This window comes from Phlebotomus papatasi, chromosome 3 (assembly GCF_024763615.1).
Source record: "Phlebotomus papatasi isolate M1 chromosome 3, Ppap_2.1, whole genome shotgun sequence".
Taxonomy (NCBI): domain Eukaryota; kingdom Metazoa; phylum Arthropoda; class Insecta; order Diptera; family Psychodidae; genus Phlebotomus; species Phlebotomus papatasi.
The window spans coordinates 52602473-52616934 of NC_077224.1; the positions used below are offsets into that span (position 1 = coordinate 52602473).

Consider the following 14462-nt stretch of genomic DNA (forward strand, 5'->3'; position numbering starts at 1 on the left):
AAGTGAAAGTAAATATTTCAAAACGCAATTAGACATTTTAACCCTTTAAGGACGAATGGGACACCGGTGTCCTAAAAATAAAAACTATGTTTCGGACTATTTAGAGGACAATATAACTTTCTATAGTCAAAAAATTTGTTTTTGTTTTTGGGACACCGGTGTCCCACTCGTCCTTAAATGGTTAATTAAAAACAAATGTCTCGAAACCAGGAAATAAAACTCTGCATATCTGAATTAGAGATTTTAAGAATTTGCTTAATTTAAAAAATTTTAATTTTACATTGATAAAGTTTATAAGTGACGCCATAAGGCTGGAATAGATTTTGCAATGTTTTTTGGTATAGCTAGTAAAAATCAAATAAACTAAGCAGAAAAGAAAAAAGAAACATATCGTGATTCAATACATAAAAACAATTAAATATTTTTATTATGGCAACTTAAATGCTCTGTGGAGATTTTTGATCGATTTTACGGTTTTACTACTCGAAATGGAATATTTTATTGACCATTTTAATTTATTTTACCAATATATTTTTTAATAGTCCGAAAGGTCCGAAATGTATAGTCCTGTTTGTTATATTATGTAACCTGGGCATCAATCAATAAATTATTATTATTATTATTATTATTATTACGTAAGGTAGAGGTAAAATAGCATAAGGGCAGAATCACATTGGCAGTAAAATGCTCACCGTATTTCGTTAATTTACGCATTTTCATTGCAATTCTTACGCAAATTCTCAATTACCGTATTACCTTATCTCATACTCGGTCGCACTAGGTGAAAATAATATAAGAAAATGTAATGTATAATGTAAAAAAAAACTGTAAGAGAAATTAATCGTACAGTATTTTTGCTCTCAACAATAGGGAAAACCGGAAGTCGTCGGGAAGAGATAATCACTCAGGGAAACACATCAACTATCATCAGAGCTTTCGGCTCGGTCTCCAAGCCTTCATCAGTGGTCAAGTCTTGCAATCTTTCTCAGAGACTCGTTCAGGGTTTTGGTCAGGATTACACCAGGGCATAAAAGGGAATGGGGGCACTTTTCTTACACTGTATTTTACAAATTTTTGTATTAATTTGTAAAAAATTTAAAAAATAAAAAAATTTGTAAAAAAAAAAAAATTTGTAAAATACAGTGTAAGAAAAGTGCCCCCATTCCCTTTTATGCCCTGGTGTAATCCTGACCAAAACCCTGAACGAGTCTCAGAGAAAGATTGCAAGACTTGACCACTGATGAAGGCTTGGAGACCGAGCCGAAAGCTCTGATGATAGTTGATGTGTTTCCCTGAGTGATTATCTCTTCCCGACGACTTCCGGTTTTCCCTATTGTTGATTGCAATTAACGTCGGCTTATACCCACAGTATTTTTGCTCACCGTTTATCGAATTTTCGTTTTATTTCTTCAATTTTCTTTATTATTTTCACCTAGTGCGATCGAGTATGAGATAAGGTAATACGGTAATTGAGAATTTGGAAATACGGTGAAGGTACGGCGAGCATTTTATTATGAATGTGATTCTGCCCTAATGTAGAACCTGCTCCAAATGAGATTTTTTCAAAATATTTTTAAAATAAAACTTACCAATAAGAATGGATTTACGATTTTTCTGAAGTGCAATAAATCAAATAAGAAGATTGTAACATTGATAAAATATAAATAAAAATTTATTACTGTGCTTATTGAAGAAAAATTATGTATTTTCATCTAGTTTTATGAAAAATTTTCATTTTGCGCAGGTTCTGAACTAGGCTATTCGACCCTATAGTGTTTATTCTTTTAAAATTGTAAAGCAAAAAATAAAACCTTTACTGAACATAATTCATGTGTTCTTCTTATAACTGATTGTACCGTAAGTATGGGTGACTTTGACACCCTCCAGTTCCTAAGCTTTCTGTACTTCTAGAACTTAAGGATGGTCATTACCGATCCAAACTACCATGTGTGATCGGTGAGAACCGTTCTTAAACGACTATGAAAACTATAAAAATCGGATTTGAAAACCACGTTAGATACACTGACGCTTCCGGAAAGGACATTTGTGTCCTGCATTCATCTTTTCTCACTTACAGTAAAGCCCCGCTATAGGCCATCGCTCTAGTCCACAATTTATCGACCGTTGATTTCAAAACACTGATTTTAAGTCAGGTTATGTTTTTTTAGTACGCGACATGCAATGTTGTCATAATTATTTTAACACTTTTGGCAAACTTTATTGAGTAGTTGTGATAATTGTGATCCATAATGAAGAGAGCGAGGACAAGTGAGTGAGGAAAGTCTTTCAATACTAAAAGTCGTTGATAATTTTAAAAAATGACATGGACTATAGTGCGACCCAAGTGTCAAATCTGGAACAAAATATGGACTATAGCGGGGCTCTACTGTAAATACGTTACAAAATGTAAGCCATAAAATTTGTCAGTTAGTGACGCCATCTTTCCTATAATCTATTTTGCTTGATTGCTTGCTATTTTACGATTAGTGTAACGCAAGAACATACAAAAAAGAACTAAATAGATAGACTCGGAGTCACTGAAGAAAAAGTCCACAATGCTCTAATTGGTAGGAAGAAGAAAGTCACAGTATCACCATGCGTGGACAATTGCCATTTCCCTGAGCAGTTGAGTAAAAGTTTTATTGACTTGCAATGGTGAGCAATTGGGAATGAAAGACGCACAAAAGAAGAACTTAATTACCTGCCTCTAGGCAGGAGACAACGTGACCTGACGCTCAAATACTTCCCCAACATTGTGAAGTTATTGACGATGACATTGTTTAGTTTTGCCTTCCTTGCACGAGGTGGATGAATAATGATGGAAAGTTCGGCGAGAGACTTTCTGTTGAATGTCTTACTTTTTTTCCACCCTCCCCCCTTTTTTCCATGTTTTCTGGGTGAAAAGTTGATGGAGAAGTATCATACAATTATCATTATGTGGGCGCGTGGGACAAAAAGTTGCCACTTTTGCTGGGGTATAATTTGAGAAAATAATTGCAGGATAATTTCACTATAAAAAAATAATATGGGAAGAATTATTTAATGCTAAGGGTGTGGTACAGCTTCAATTATACCCAGGAATTTGCAAATTAAATAATGACTAAATTGATATGACGTGGTTACAATTTTGAATTTCATAGCATGTCTTTCGTTAAAATTTTTTTCGTTGAATTCTTTCTTGGGTTTTTCGTTAAATCTTTCTCTTTAACATTCTTTCGTTAATTTTTTTGACCAGACTGAGAATTGGTCACTGTAATTTTTCTCATAGTTATTTAATGAATAGTTCCTCTCCTCCATTTTGTGAAATATGCAACATTATTTTGACAGTGCGACATTTACTCTCAGAATGTCCCCTGTTAAACAGTTTGAGAAATGATTTACGTATAAGAAACAGGTCAATGTCATCTATTTTAGGAGGATCTAACTCAGAAGTTTTAAAGTGCATAATTCAAGCAGTAAGGAGTTTAAATTTTAAAATTTAAATAAGATCTGGATCAATTACCTTTAATAATTTTTTTTTCTTTTTCTTATAAAGTACATATATATATATATATTTTTTTTTCTTTCCTTGAAGTTTGATCAGTTTTCTATTCATATAGATAGATTAAGTAAAGTCACTTCTTAATATTCTTATTATATTATTACTTAAAAACAAACTATTCAGTTAAATTAGACTTTAAGAATGAAATGTTACCTTTTTTATATTACTTTTGAATTTAAAGTTACTGTAATGTATTGCCATCTGTGGTGGAAATGGCTTATAGCCGATTTACCAAATAAATCATATCTATCTATCTATCGTTAATTTTTTTTTCGAAACCAGTGAAAAGTTTAATCTCATTTTACTACTCAAGTGAAATACTTTGTCTTTCGCTAATGTATTCCACAAATTTACTCAAAAATTCCTGCCTGAACCGCCTAATAGTAAGAAAGGGGGGAAAAATCCTTATTGCTTCAAGAAGTTGAAGTGTTTAGAAGAGAATTTCACCAAAATGATGAATTAACCATTTCAGAGTGAGAAATAAAATGTTTAATTTCATTTGGGGCCGCATTTCTGGGTACGTATACAAGAAATCTCATTCTGTAATGAAAATGTTCTTAAGAGCATGATGGAAGAAAATGTCTGAGATGAAATGAATGAGCGTGAATGAAAAATTGCAGTATTTTGGGGTAAAATAAATGAATTGCATGACGATGATTCATCAGCTTGCCACATTGATGATATTATTTGGACATGCCAACATGAGTTGGATAATAATGAAATTACTGAAGTTTCCGCAAACTTTTATTATAAATGGAGATATATTTAAATTTAATTAATTATTTTTTTTGCTTTTGGTAATGAAATATCTATCAATTAATGTGAAATAAAATTTCAGTTTTTTTTGCGTAATTTAATTTAATAAATGAAACAATTGCAAATTCAAGGGAGGTGCTCGTGGCAAGGTTATTAGAAGATACACATAATTTTTGTTTTAAATTTATATTCTAAAATTGAAGAAACTATGAGATTTTAAGCAATATATCGATATTTGAAGTAATATCTGAATTTAGATTTCATTGTACTACTTCGCTCTTGATCCGGATATGTGAGTTAATCAATAAAAAAAACAAAATGGTCTGTGTAACGTCAAAATATCCTGGAAAATTTTCATTAAATAACGACCAAAATAATTACGATAACCACAGGTTTACAATTGCATTATCTTTCCAATCGATATGTATTAGCATATAAATATATTTTAAAAAAAAATTGGTTGGAGGGATTGATAGATGGTTGAAAGAGTATTAGTGAAATGAATAAATAAATTAAATTGGTGATTTTTTATGATCACTCTATTAAGTAAATTATTTTTTTTTTTGGAAATGAAAATCAGAGATAAAAAGTGTACAGAAAGCAAATATAAATTCACATTGACCATGAGATCATTCATCAAAATTGTATATTAGGTAATAAACCATGAGAGGCAATTTTAATGCATTGTTTTTTGCATAATTCATGTAGTACACCATGTATGCATAAGAGTGAATAGAATTAAATACTATATAGTGCAATAAATATGTCCCTTGTAAATGAAAATTTCAACTAAAGTCAGAATATATCACCTATAGGCACAATGAAATTAATTTCATAGTTGAAGGCAAATAAAATTAATTATCCCGGAAATGACGTGATTTCATTCCCAAAAAGGCATTAAGGTACAATACTGGGGAAGGATTCTGATACAATAATGCTAATATTGATATTATCAAACAAGTCTTTTAATAAATTCCACGAAAATGTTGTATATATTTATTTAATTTCATATTTTCTCTTTGATGTACGTTTATTTGATTTAATTGGGTATTGGACAAATGACGGGTAAAAAAACATAAATTTGGTTAACAAAAATTCAAATTTGAACTGTACTGTGTACTCAATTTACTATTTTAAAAAACAGTTAAAATATTATGTAATTTTTGGCAGAGGGAAAGTGAGAAGTTTTTTAGATGTTAATGCCTTCAATGCACCTCTTTGATCAGGAAAATTTCATAAAGTAAAAATGCACTTCTTTCTCAAAAGATTTGCCTAAGTCCGTCCCATTCTTTCAAAAGAAGAAGAAGAGTGCGAAAGAGTAGGATAGACATATACAAAAGTTTTTAAGAAAGACAGGGATGCGAATTTTGACTTTATGAAATTTTCCTGATCTAAAAGGCGTACCGGAGCCATTATGACTCCGAGAAAATTTCAAGAAATCAAAATTCACAAACCTGTTTCTCTGTCTATCTCATATATTCGTCCCACTCTTTCGCACTCTTCTTCTTCTTTTAAACATCACATCAAATTTAATTTGGCTTGATCTGTTTAATTCATTTTGAAGTACGAAGGACTAGAGGATAGACATAAGCAAAACGGTTGAGAAAGACAGGCATTTGAATTTTAATTTCAGGAATTTTTTTTGATTTAAAAACAGTTTTAGAGGTACGTTTTTATAATTAGATTACTTTTCCTACTGCACATGGCAAATCTTTCAAATCAGGAAAATTTCATGGAATCAAAATTCACATCCCCTTCTTTCTCAAAGGTTTTGCGTAATACGTCTGACACCCAAATTGAATTAAACTAAATTGAATTTGTTGTGATGTTCAAAAGAAGAAGAAGAGTGCGAAATACTGGGATAGATATATGGAAAACGTTTGATAATGGCTCGGGCACACCTTTTAGATCGGTAAAATTTCTTGTGATTGAAATTCACATTACTCTCTTCTCAAATAATTTGCATTTAGATGTTTCATTCTTTCGCACTCAAAATTCGATTGAACTAAATTTAATTTGATGTGAAGTTCATAAGAAGAAGAAGAAGAGTCCGAAAGACTGGGATAGATATATACAAAATGTTTGTGAAAGAAAGGAATGTGAATTTTGATTACATGAAATTTTCTCGATCTAAAAGTTGTGTCAGAGCCATAATGAATGGAATGTGAATTTGGACTTTAAGAAATTCAGTCGATCTAAAAAGTGTGCGAGACATAAAGATTTAGATTTTTTACTGACCAAAATTCATTATTTTATTAGGGGAAACTGAGGCACCATCGTACATGGGGTAGCACCGAACATTGGTTTTTGTTTGTAAACTGCTTTTACTATCTCGATTATTTTTTTCAGTGAACAAACATTTCTATAGTGCCTATAAATTCTCATGTCTTGTCCTCTAACGTCTAATATCTGATTAAAAAATCGCGGTGCTCGATAGTGCCCCATTTGCCACTACTACTCGTTTATATTTTTTGCCATTTATTTGCTGGACAGAACTGGGATTGGATTTTACAGGGGTTAAATTACGTATTAATAGGGTTTTCTAGTTTTTCCAGTTGAGCAAACTTTTTATTAATAAAATCATAAACACATCCCGACATTCACTGAAATAACTATTTTCCTGTCTAATCCAGGTATTGGTTTACTATATTATTTTTGCTTCATTTTGGTATCCAATCCCCTACTGTATTTATTAATTTCAACTAAAAATATAAATTAAACGAAAATCGTCGATATGACAGAAAAAAAATTATATATTTTTCCATTTCACTTCACACACAATATGCGCAGATTCATATCAAAAATGATTGATTGGAATGTACTTTTTGGTATGTTAATGGATAAAAGTTTCATATTATTTCATTTTATATTTATTGCATTTTCAACTTATACGCTCATGTTTCATTTGTTTATTTTTTGCACAATATATTAAATCTGTGGTAAAGTTTCAAAGCATATATTAATTCCAAATGATTGATAAATTCATTATTGGTTATTTTATTGCTCGAACTCAAACAGATAATCCATTGGTTTTTAGCTATTTAATATTTCGACTCTTTACCCCTACCCAATGGATCATATTTTGGTAGAATTTTGGAATTTTGAGGTTTCGTGAGGACGAGTACACTAGTAAAAATAAAGAGTAATTTTGACATGAACACATTTTCAAAAATTGGATTACATTTGATATTTGATAGCTTCATTAGTTGCTTTTGAAATTTTGCGTTCTCATTATGGTGCTATTGCATTGATAAATAAAATAAAATTAAAAAGGAAAAGAAATTAAACTTTTTTTTAACGCATGAATGAGACGTTAATGAAAATAATGTGTAATGGCCTTTACACACTAGAGAAATTTATGTCCATATTTAAGCAAATTTTCTACGCATGTCATGGAAAACTCATCAATATGGATATACATTTCTCTAGTATGTAGAGACTATAAGATAGAAATATGGATGTAAAAAAATAAATTCGTGTTTCATTGAATTCATACCAGTGCCAGCCGAAATCTCGAAAGCCAAAATTCCTAACGTAAAAAAAATTTCGAACGCCAAAATCCCGAAAGGGCCAAAATCTCGAAAGCCGAAATCCCGAATATTCAAAATCCTAAAAGAGTCGAAAATATATTGAGGATGATGTATGGAATAATTTCCCAAAACATAGAAAATTTCCCTTTGCCTACAGCAAGCGAGTGGTATAATCGTGGGAGTAGCTATGACATTTTAAGAATTCGGGATTTTGTCTTGGGATTTTAGTTTGAGGGATTTTGGCTTTCGGGATTTTGACCAAGACCTAAATGTTTTACACGTTGGGAACAATTTTCGTGAAAAATTGCTTTTTGGATGGAAGTAAGTAATGGAGTTTAAAAAAATCGAATATAGGTTTCGAAAGTCAAAAAGGAGGAAGAGACAATTTTACTTCACGTTTCGTCCGCATAGTGGCCGAAATACTTCTTGTTCGAATATTGAAGGTTTTCGAGTGATAAAATGTACCTGTTTTTGCTTTGTTTTGGGGAATATCAAAGTAATCAAACTTATTTCATTATAATTTCCGTCATAATTTTTCAGTAATACTTTGAACAGCTTTTCAGTATGATATGTAATAAAATTTTCCCGCTTGTGCGAAATTTTAGAATTGAAATTTGAAACTGAGTTTAAATATTCTTTGAACCAATGACTTGTTGCCAAATAATGTTCTATTTACTGCATTTTTTAAACTCGAACACTTTCGAAATTCGAACGGGAACTACGTCAGCCATCTTGCGGAGTTATCGAGAAGTAAGAATGTCTGTTTCTGGCTTTTCAAACAGATCTTCGAATATTTCAAACTCTACTTGTGAATGATAAGATTATTTCACTTCCAAGAATATTAGAAAAAAATTTTGGCTTTGAGTTCGAGCAGTCAGTTAAGAAATGCTTTGGTTTGCTAGATTGATTTATAATTGAATAGAAAATCTATTTTTCTTTTTTTATTGATTGTTAAAGATTAGAAAAAAAACTAAAAAAAAAACATTTTGTTCGGTAGATAATTAAAATAGTTTATAACTTATTGATTTTCCTTTCATTAATAATATTTCGCTACTTATAAATTTACATTTTGACTGATCATTTTCACCAAGATACTCAGGAGTCCATCAAGCCTAACAAAATGTGAAGCTATTTTTCACTTTTCTTTGTAAAAATTTTGCAGCTATTGCACCGCAACTAAAACAAATTTGCTCGTAGTTCTTGTATAATTTTGGCGAACATTATGAAATATGTATTTTTAGATAGATTTTAATGCACGATTTCAAAATATATCAGACTTATAAGTCAATTCTATTTAGGAAAAAACTTGCCAATAGTCTTCAGTGCCTCTATGCACAAACGTATGGAAAAATGAAATGTCGAGAGGCCCCTGAAGATACTGCACAATTTGCTGCAACTTTAAAGTTTTCAATCTTAGTAATATAAGTAATACAGTGTGAGTTAGAATTATATGTTCATGTTTCTCCACAGATGTCACTATGCCAAATTATTGAATTTTATAGCAAATAGATAAATTTACAGTTTGTTTCAGTAAAATAAAATAAACTGAATAATATCTATTTCAGTTTACAACTAATTGGGCTCAGTGGTGTTCACGACGCTAATCACATTCCTGAATATTTAATTGTGATATGAAAATACAAATATTTAAATAGTCGATACTTTGAATCATGGACTAAAAGTGGAAAAGTTCAGTTGGAAGGAATACGCTCTAGGGCATTTTATTTTATTTGATTTTTTTTGGGTGGAGTTATTTCCTACTCATTCTCGTTATTAATTTACATTGTGCCTGGTACGATGGAACAAGAACAAAAACATGACATGAGAAAATTCATTTTATACCCATTTTTCGACATTCAAATTGCCCCTCATGGTCTGTTGTTTGTACAAACCGTATAAACTGAATTTTATTACGAGAGATATTTTATGGGAGACACAATTTGAAATATGTAGATTTGCATCTCTGATGGTATTTTTTACGTTTTATTTTTGTTTTGTTTTTGCGCCACAACACAATAATATATTCATATAATAATAATAGATTGACGTCAATAAAATGCAATATTACAGTACACACATGACGTGTAATTTGAAAAGGAAACCAAACAGATATGTTTAAAAAAAATGAGGGAAATATGAGTACCACACCATTGGTTGTTTGTTCTGGTATGTTGTACTTGGTGGGTGAAAATTTGCAGAAAATTACAATAAGGAAAGGTGGTCAAAGATGAAAATTAGAAAACTGAAAAAAAAAATAAAGAATACGACAAATAGACAATAGAAGGTTTTAGATACAGTCGAATACAACATAGCAGCACCACATCACATTTAGGTATTCAAATGCGAGATAATAATATGTATAAAATTTAATTTTATGGTACAAAATTGATTTGATTATCAGCGCACAATTTACTACTAATGAAATTTCATTAAAATTCGATTTATATTGCAATCCCCATGGAAAATAGGACATAGCCAGCAAGTAATCAGATATTTATGTGTATGTTTTGTTGCAATTGACACGATTTTAACTTATGAGTGTGTGTACATATCATTACTCCCAATTGTCTGCTCGTGTTGGATTTAATTAAAAAAGTAACATTCATTTTCCATTTCAATCAGTTCCATATTACACCCAGTAAATCCATGGACAATTGAAAATCACCGAGCTTTGATATACAGTAGCGAACATATTTTGTCAGATTTGATTTTGAAATCACAAAATGTCAAAAAATAGTAATGTTTCATTGGAAAATTATGGCGTACACAGAATAGCTTTTGTTGTGCAATTAACTTTTTAAAATTCTGAATTCGAATTAATGAGACGGCTAGATTTCACTCATCTCACACTGAAATGTCAAAAATTTGTTTACAAAACAGATATTAATGTGTGTAGGACATTATATCCAACACATATAATAACTTTTGTTTTGTAAACATATTTTTGACATTTTAATAAGAGTGAATGAAACGTAGGTCTAGTCATCTCGCTCACTCTCATATGCATTTTTGAAAACATGTTTACAAAACAAAAGTTATTGTGCGTTTGACTTAATTACTTTTGTTTTGTAAACATATTTTCGATAGTTCAGTGAGAGTGAATGAGACCCATAGTTAGTCATCTCACTTACTCTCTCGATAAATTGGATCTGCTGAAAACAAATCCGTTGTCGGTTTAGCACTGAGAGAAATCCGAAAAAGTTAAAATAACATTCCGAAAATGTTAATTTTACCCTACAGTATTGATTCGAAATCGGTGTAAATATTACCCTTTTTAGGTATATTAGGGGTTAAAGTTACCCCTTTTCATGTTAATTTTAAACTTAAAAAGGTGTGAAATTAACATTAAAAAATGTTGATATATCTTTACACCTAAAAAGTGTTAAAATTATAAGGAAAAAAAAGTTAATCGCACCCCCATTTTTTCTCAGTGAGGGATTCTCCAAAGAATTTTCTTTCTGGAAATATTTTTACCTAAAATGGCACGAGGTAAAATTTATCAGAGGACATGATGTAAAATTTCACACGGCTTAGAGAAACGTAATTTAAATTCGTCGTTTGTTATTTGTTATCGTTTATATCATAGTGCTTACCTCGATTTATAAGTTTATAAATTAAAAATTTTAGTAGTTAATAAAATGTCAAGTACTGTGCATAGAAACACTTATTAATTCGAAATTAAACTTTCAACGGTAATAAGTAATTTATTTATAAATAAGTAAATGGTTACTGTTCATACCCCCTTAAACCAGTTAAAGTTTTGCTTTTGATCAAAAAGTTTTTCTTTAATTTTTGATTAGTACTATTGTGGGACAAAGGTAAGTGCTCATAATTTTGGACAGTTTCTAAATTTGGACACTTTGAGGGTAAAATTGGACACTAAAAATAAATCGATTAAAATTATGAACTTTCATTCCAATATTTGATAAATAATGAATTCTGTCTAAATATTTGTTCTTTTTGGAAGATTTTAACACAAAACACGTTAAATTTTGAAAATGATTTGAGTTAAAAATGTGAGCAATTGCTTTCGAGAAATATGACAGAACTTCGTGCTTACTTCAGTCTTATTTATTTTTCTTCGCTTTTTTGAGTGATATTATTGAATACTCATTGATGTTGTGTTGATTTACTTTAATGGTGATTTGTTCATTTGACCTGAAGTGAGATTTGCCTTAGAAATTACGTTTACCTGTGGAAAATGGGAAATTTTCTAAGAAATTCTCCAATGAGGTGATACTTCTTATTTTGGATAGGTGTTTTCTTCTCAAAATTTCGTGAAGCTTTAGCTTTTGTGATGACTAGTTTGTATAAATGCCTGAAGAAACGAATCTACGAACGATATTTAGTGAGAAAAGCCTTAAAAGGCTCCTGGAAAGGCCAGGGAATGCGTGAACCCGTGCGTACTTAGATTACCGAAGTCAACTCAGTTTAATGAATGATATGGAAAGTTTCCAGACTTCTTGTGACATTCTATGGTTCCCTTATATGAACAGGAAGAGAAATTGGTAAAATTGGTCTTTGAAATAGAGAACAATGGGCATTCTACTGAGGCAGATTAGGTGTCCAATACAACCAATGTGTCCAAACTTACAACCAAGTTGTCCAAAATTTGAGTTCAATTCACCTCTACATATCAATTCATTTTTAAACATATTAAGACTGATTTTAGTTTTCCAAGTTTATAAACAACCCTTCTGAAGAGAGAGTAACAAAAAATATCAATTACTTTTAAAAATATCGCACTTCAAACTTAGAACATTGATGTTTATAAGCAGACTGTCCAAAATTATGAGCCCTTACCCTTCTGAATTTTTTTTGAGTAGTTAAAGTTAAAAGCGAGAGTGTTTTTGTTTGTTAGTTTTTTTTTGCTTATTAATTTTGATTTCTTATTCTATGTTTTCATTCATCTAAAATTGAAAAGCTAAAGTCAAGTGTGCTAATCCGGGCGCTTCGCTATCTGGATCGTTTATGACTAATCCACTTTACATAATATTTTTATTTTTTTTTATTTCCGTAATATAGTCGCTACAGTAACATAATATAACTATTCAAATTTGAGAAAAAGCATAAGTAATATTTTTATCCATTAAATAAGTGAGTGTAATCGCCTCATTTCAATCTTGTGCCAGCTTGGGTTCTTCACTAAAAAATTTTCTAGCAGTGATATTTTCGCTAATGACAGCTGATTGATTGAAAACATTTATTGTTTTTTCCTTGTGAAAAAAGTATTTTAAATCCAAAGGTTTAATTAAAAGTGAATTAGCGAAAAGGCGACCCAATTAGTGCATGCTGACTTATTTCAGTATTATCATTTTGTTTTATAAATTTTCTTTAATATTTTTGATATTTTTTTTATATTATGTTTCTGAATGAAACAGTGAATAATTCTATGGATTTAGAAGAAATAAAAGAGAATTTCATCAGTCCAAAAACAAGCGTTTAAGTAGCACTCTTCGGAAAACGATCCAGTTACCCCATCTTATTATATGCCACTCGTGCACTTTAAATATTTGCTTAAATATATGTTTTTTGACTCTTTGTCAAACACAGTTCAATAAAAATCTGTGGGTATCTTCTGGCAACACTAATTTATAAATTGCGTTCTGACAGTTACGAATTAAAATGACTGCTTCTTAGCTTTTAAATTTCTTTAAAAATTAACAAAAAAACTGAACGAAACCGTTCAGTTTTTATTTGGTGACAGTAACGTTATTTATGACAGCACCAAATAATATTATTAGTTTATTTGAGATAAAATTTATATTCTACTAATTATTATGTTCGCCACTGTATAAATGCAATAACGATTGAATATGCGAATGTTTCGTGTGTTTTGTGTGATTGGTACATTTTGCGTAACTCTTTTCCCATAATATCCTTAATGATTGAATAAAATTTATTTTCAAAGACTTTTACTGCGAATCATGCAATATATCGATTTATAACCTTTGCCCTCTTTTCCCTATTTTTTCCATGTCACAATATCGTTTTTAATTGGCTTTTCAGCGATTAGTCTGTTTTTCTTAATCAACAAATACAAATGAATAATTTTGTGCCTGATTTTTTTTTATGATGGATGTGTGTTGTACTCTACCTGTAGCAAACTGCCATTAATGCAAAACTAGTGAAGACGCATTTGACGATAACCACTAATATGATGACCATTGAAAGTGTGCTGATTTTATCTTCTTGTCCCTCGTCTGGAAAATTTTTGAGCCAAAGATATTTGAAAATAATCTCTGTGGTTAGCATTGGGCCACACACAGCACAATCAATGTTCTTACAAACTACGATTAAATATATCAATCAAATTATGGGTTTTTTTTCTTACAGCATTGACACATTTAACAAATAAAAGGCTGCAATTGAAAGTTGATGTGGGGAGTTAAAGAAAGTTAGGGTAATTGGGGGATAAAGTTGATCATAATGTGGGTGAAAGTATGCAATAAGATAGTAGGGTAGAGGTGGGATAGAATTTTACGAAAATGAATTGGGTATAAAGAACCAAAAGAAAAAAAGAAGAAAAAAAAACTAAAGAAACTCAGGAGATAAATTAATCATTGATCGATTTAAATTTCCACAGATTACCATTGTCATTTCAACTTGTGTTTATGTCATTTAAATTATCTCGT

The 14462-nt window shown here is 30.6% G+C and overlaps 1 protein-coding gene across 11 annotated transcripts in view; it reads right to left on the reverse strand.

Annotated features, from left to right (window-relative positions):
• LOC129807231 (disintegrin and metalloproteinase domain-containing protein 33) overlaps window positions 1-14462 on the reverse strand; it is a 595021-nt gene that overhangs the window by 28188 nt on the left and 552371 nt on the right. For 2 of the 11 annotated variants that reach the window (XM_055856368.1, XM_055856361.1), the window contains exon 17: window positions 13925-14030. The exons of the other annotated variants lie outside the window; for them this stretch is intronic. In XM_055856368.1, the coding sequence (XP_055712343.1) occupies window positions 13925-14030 (106 nt within the window). The remainder of the gene's footprint in view (window positions 1-13924; window positions 14031-14462) is intronic. 11 annotated transcript variants of the gene reach the window in all.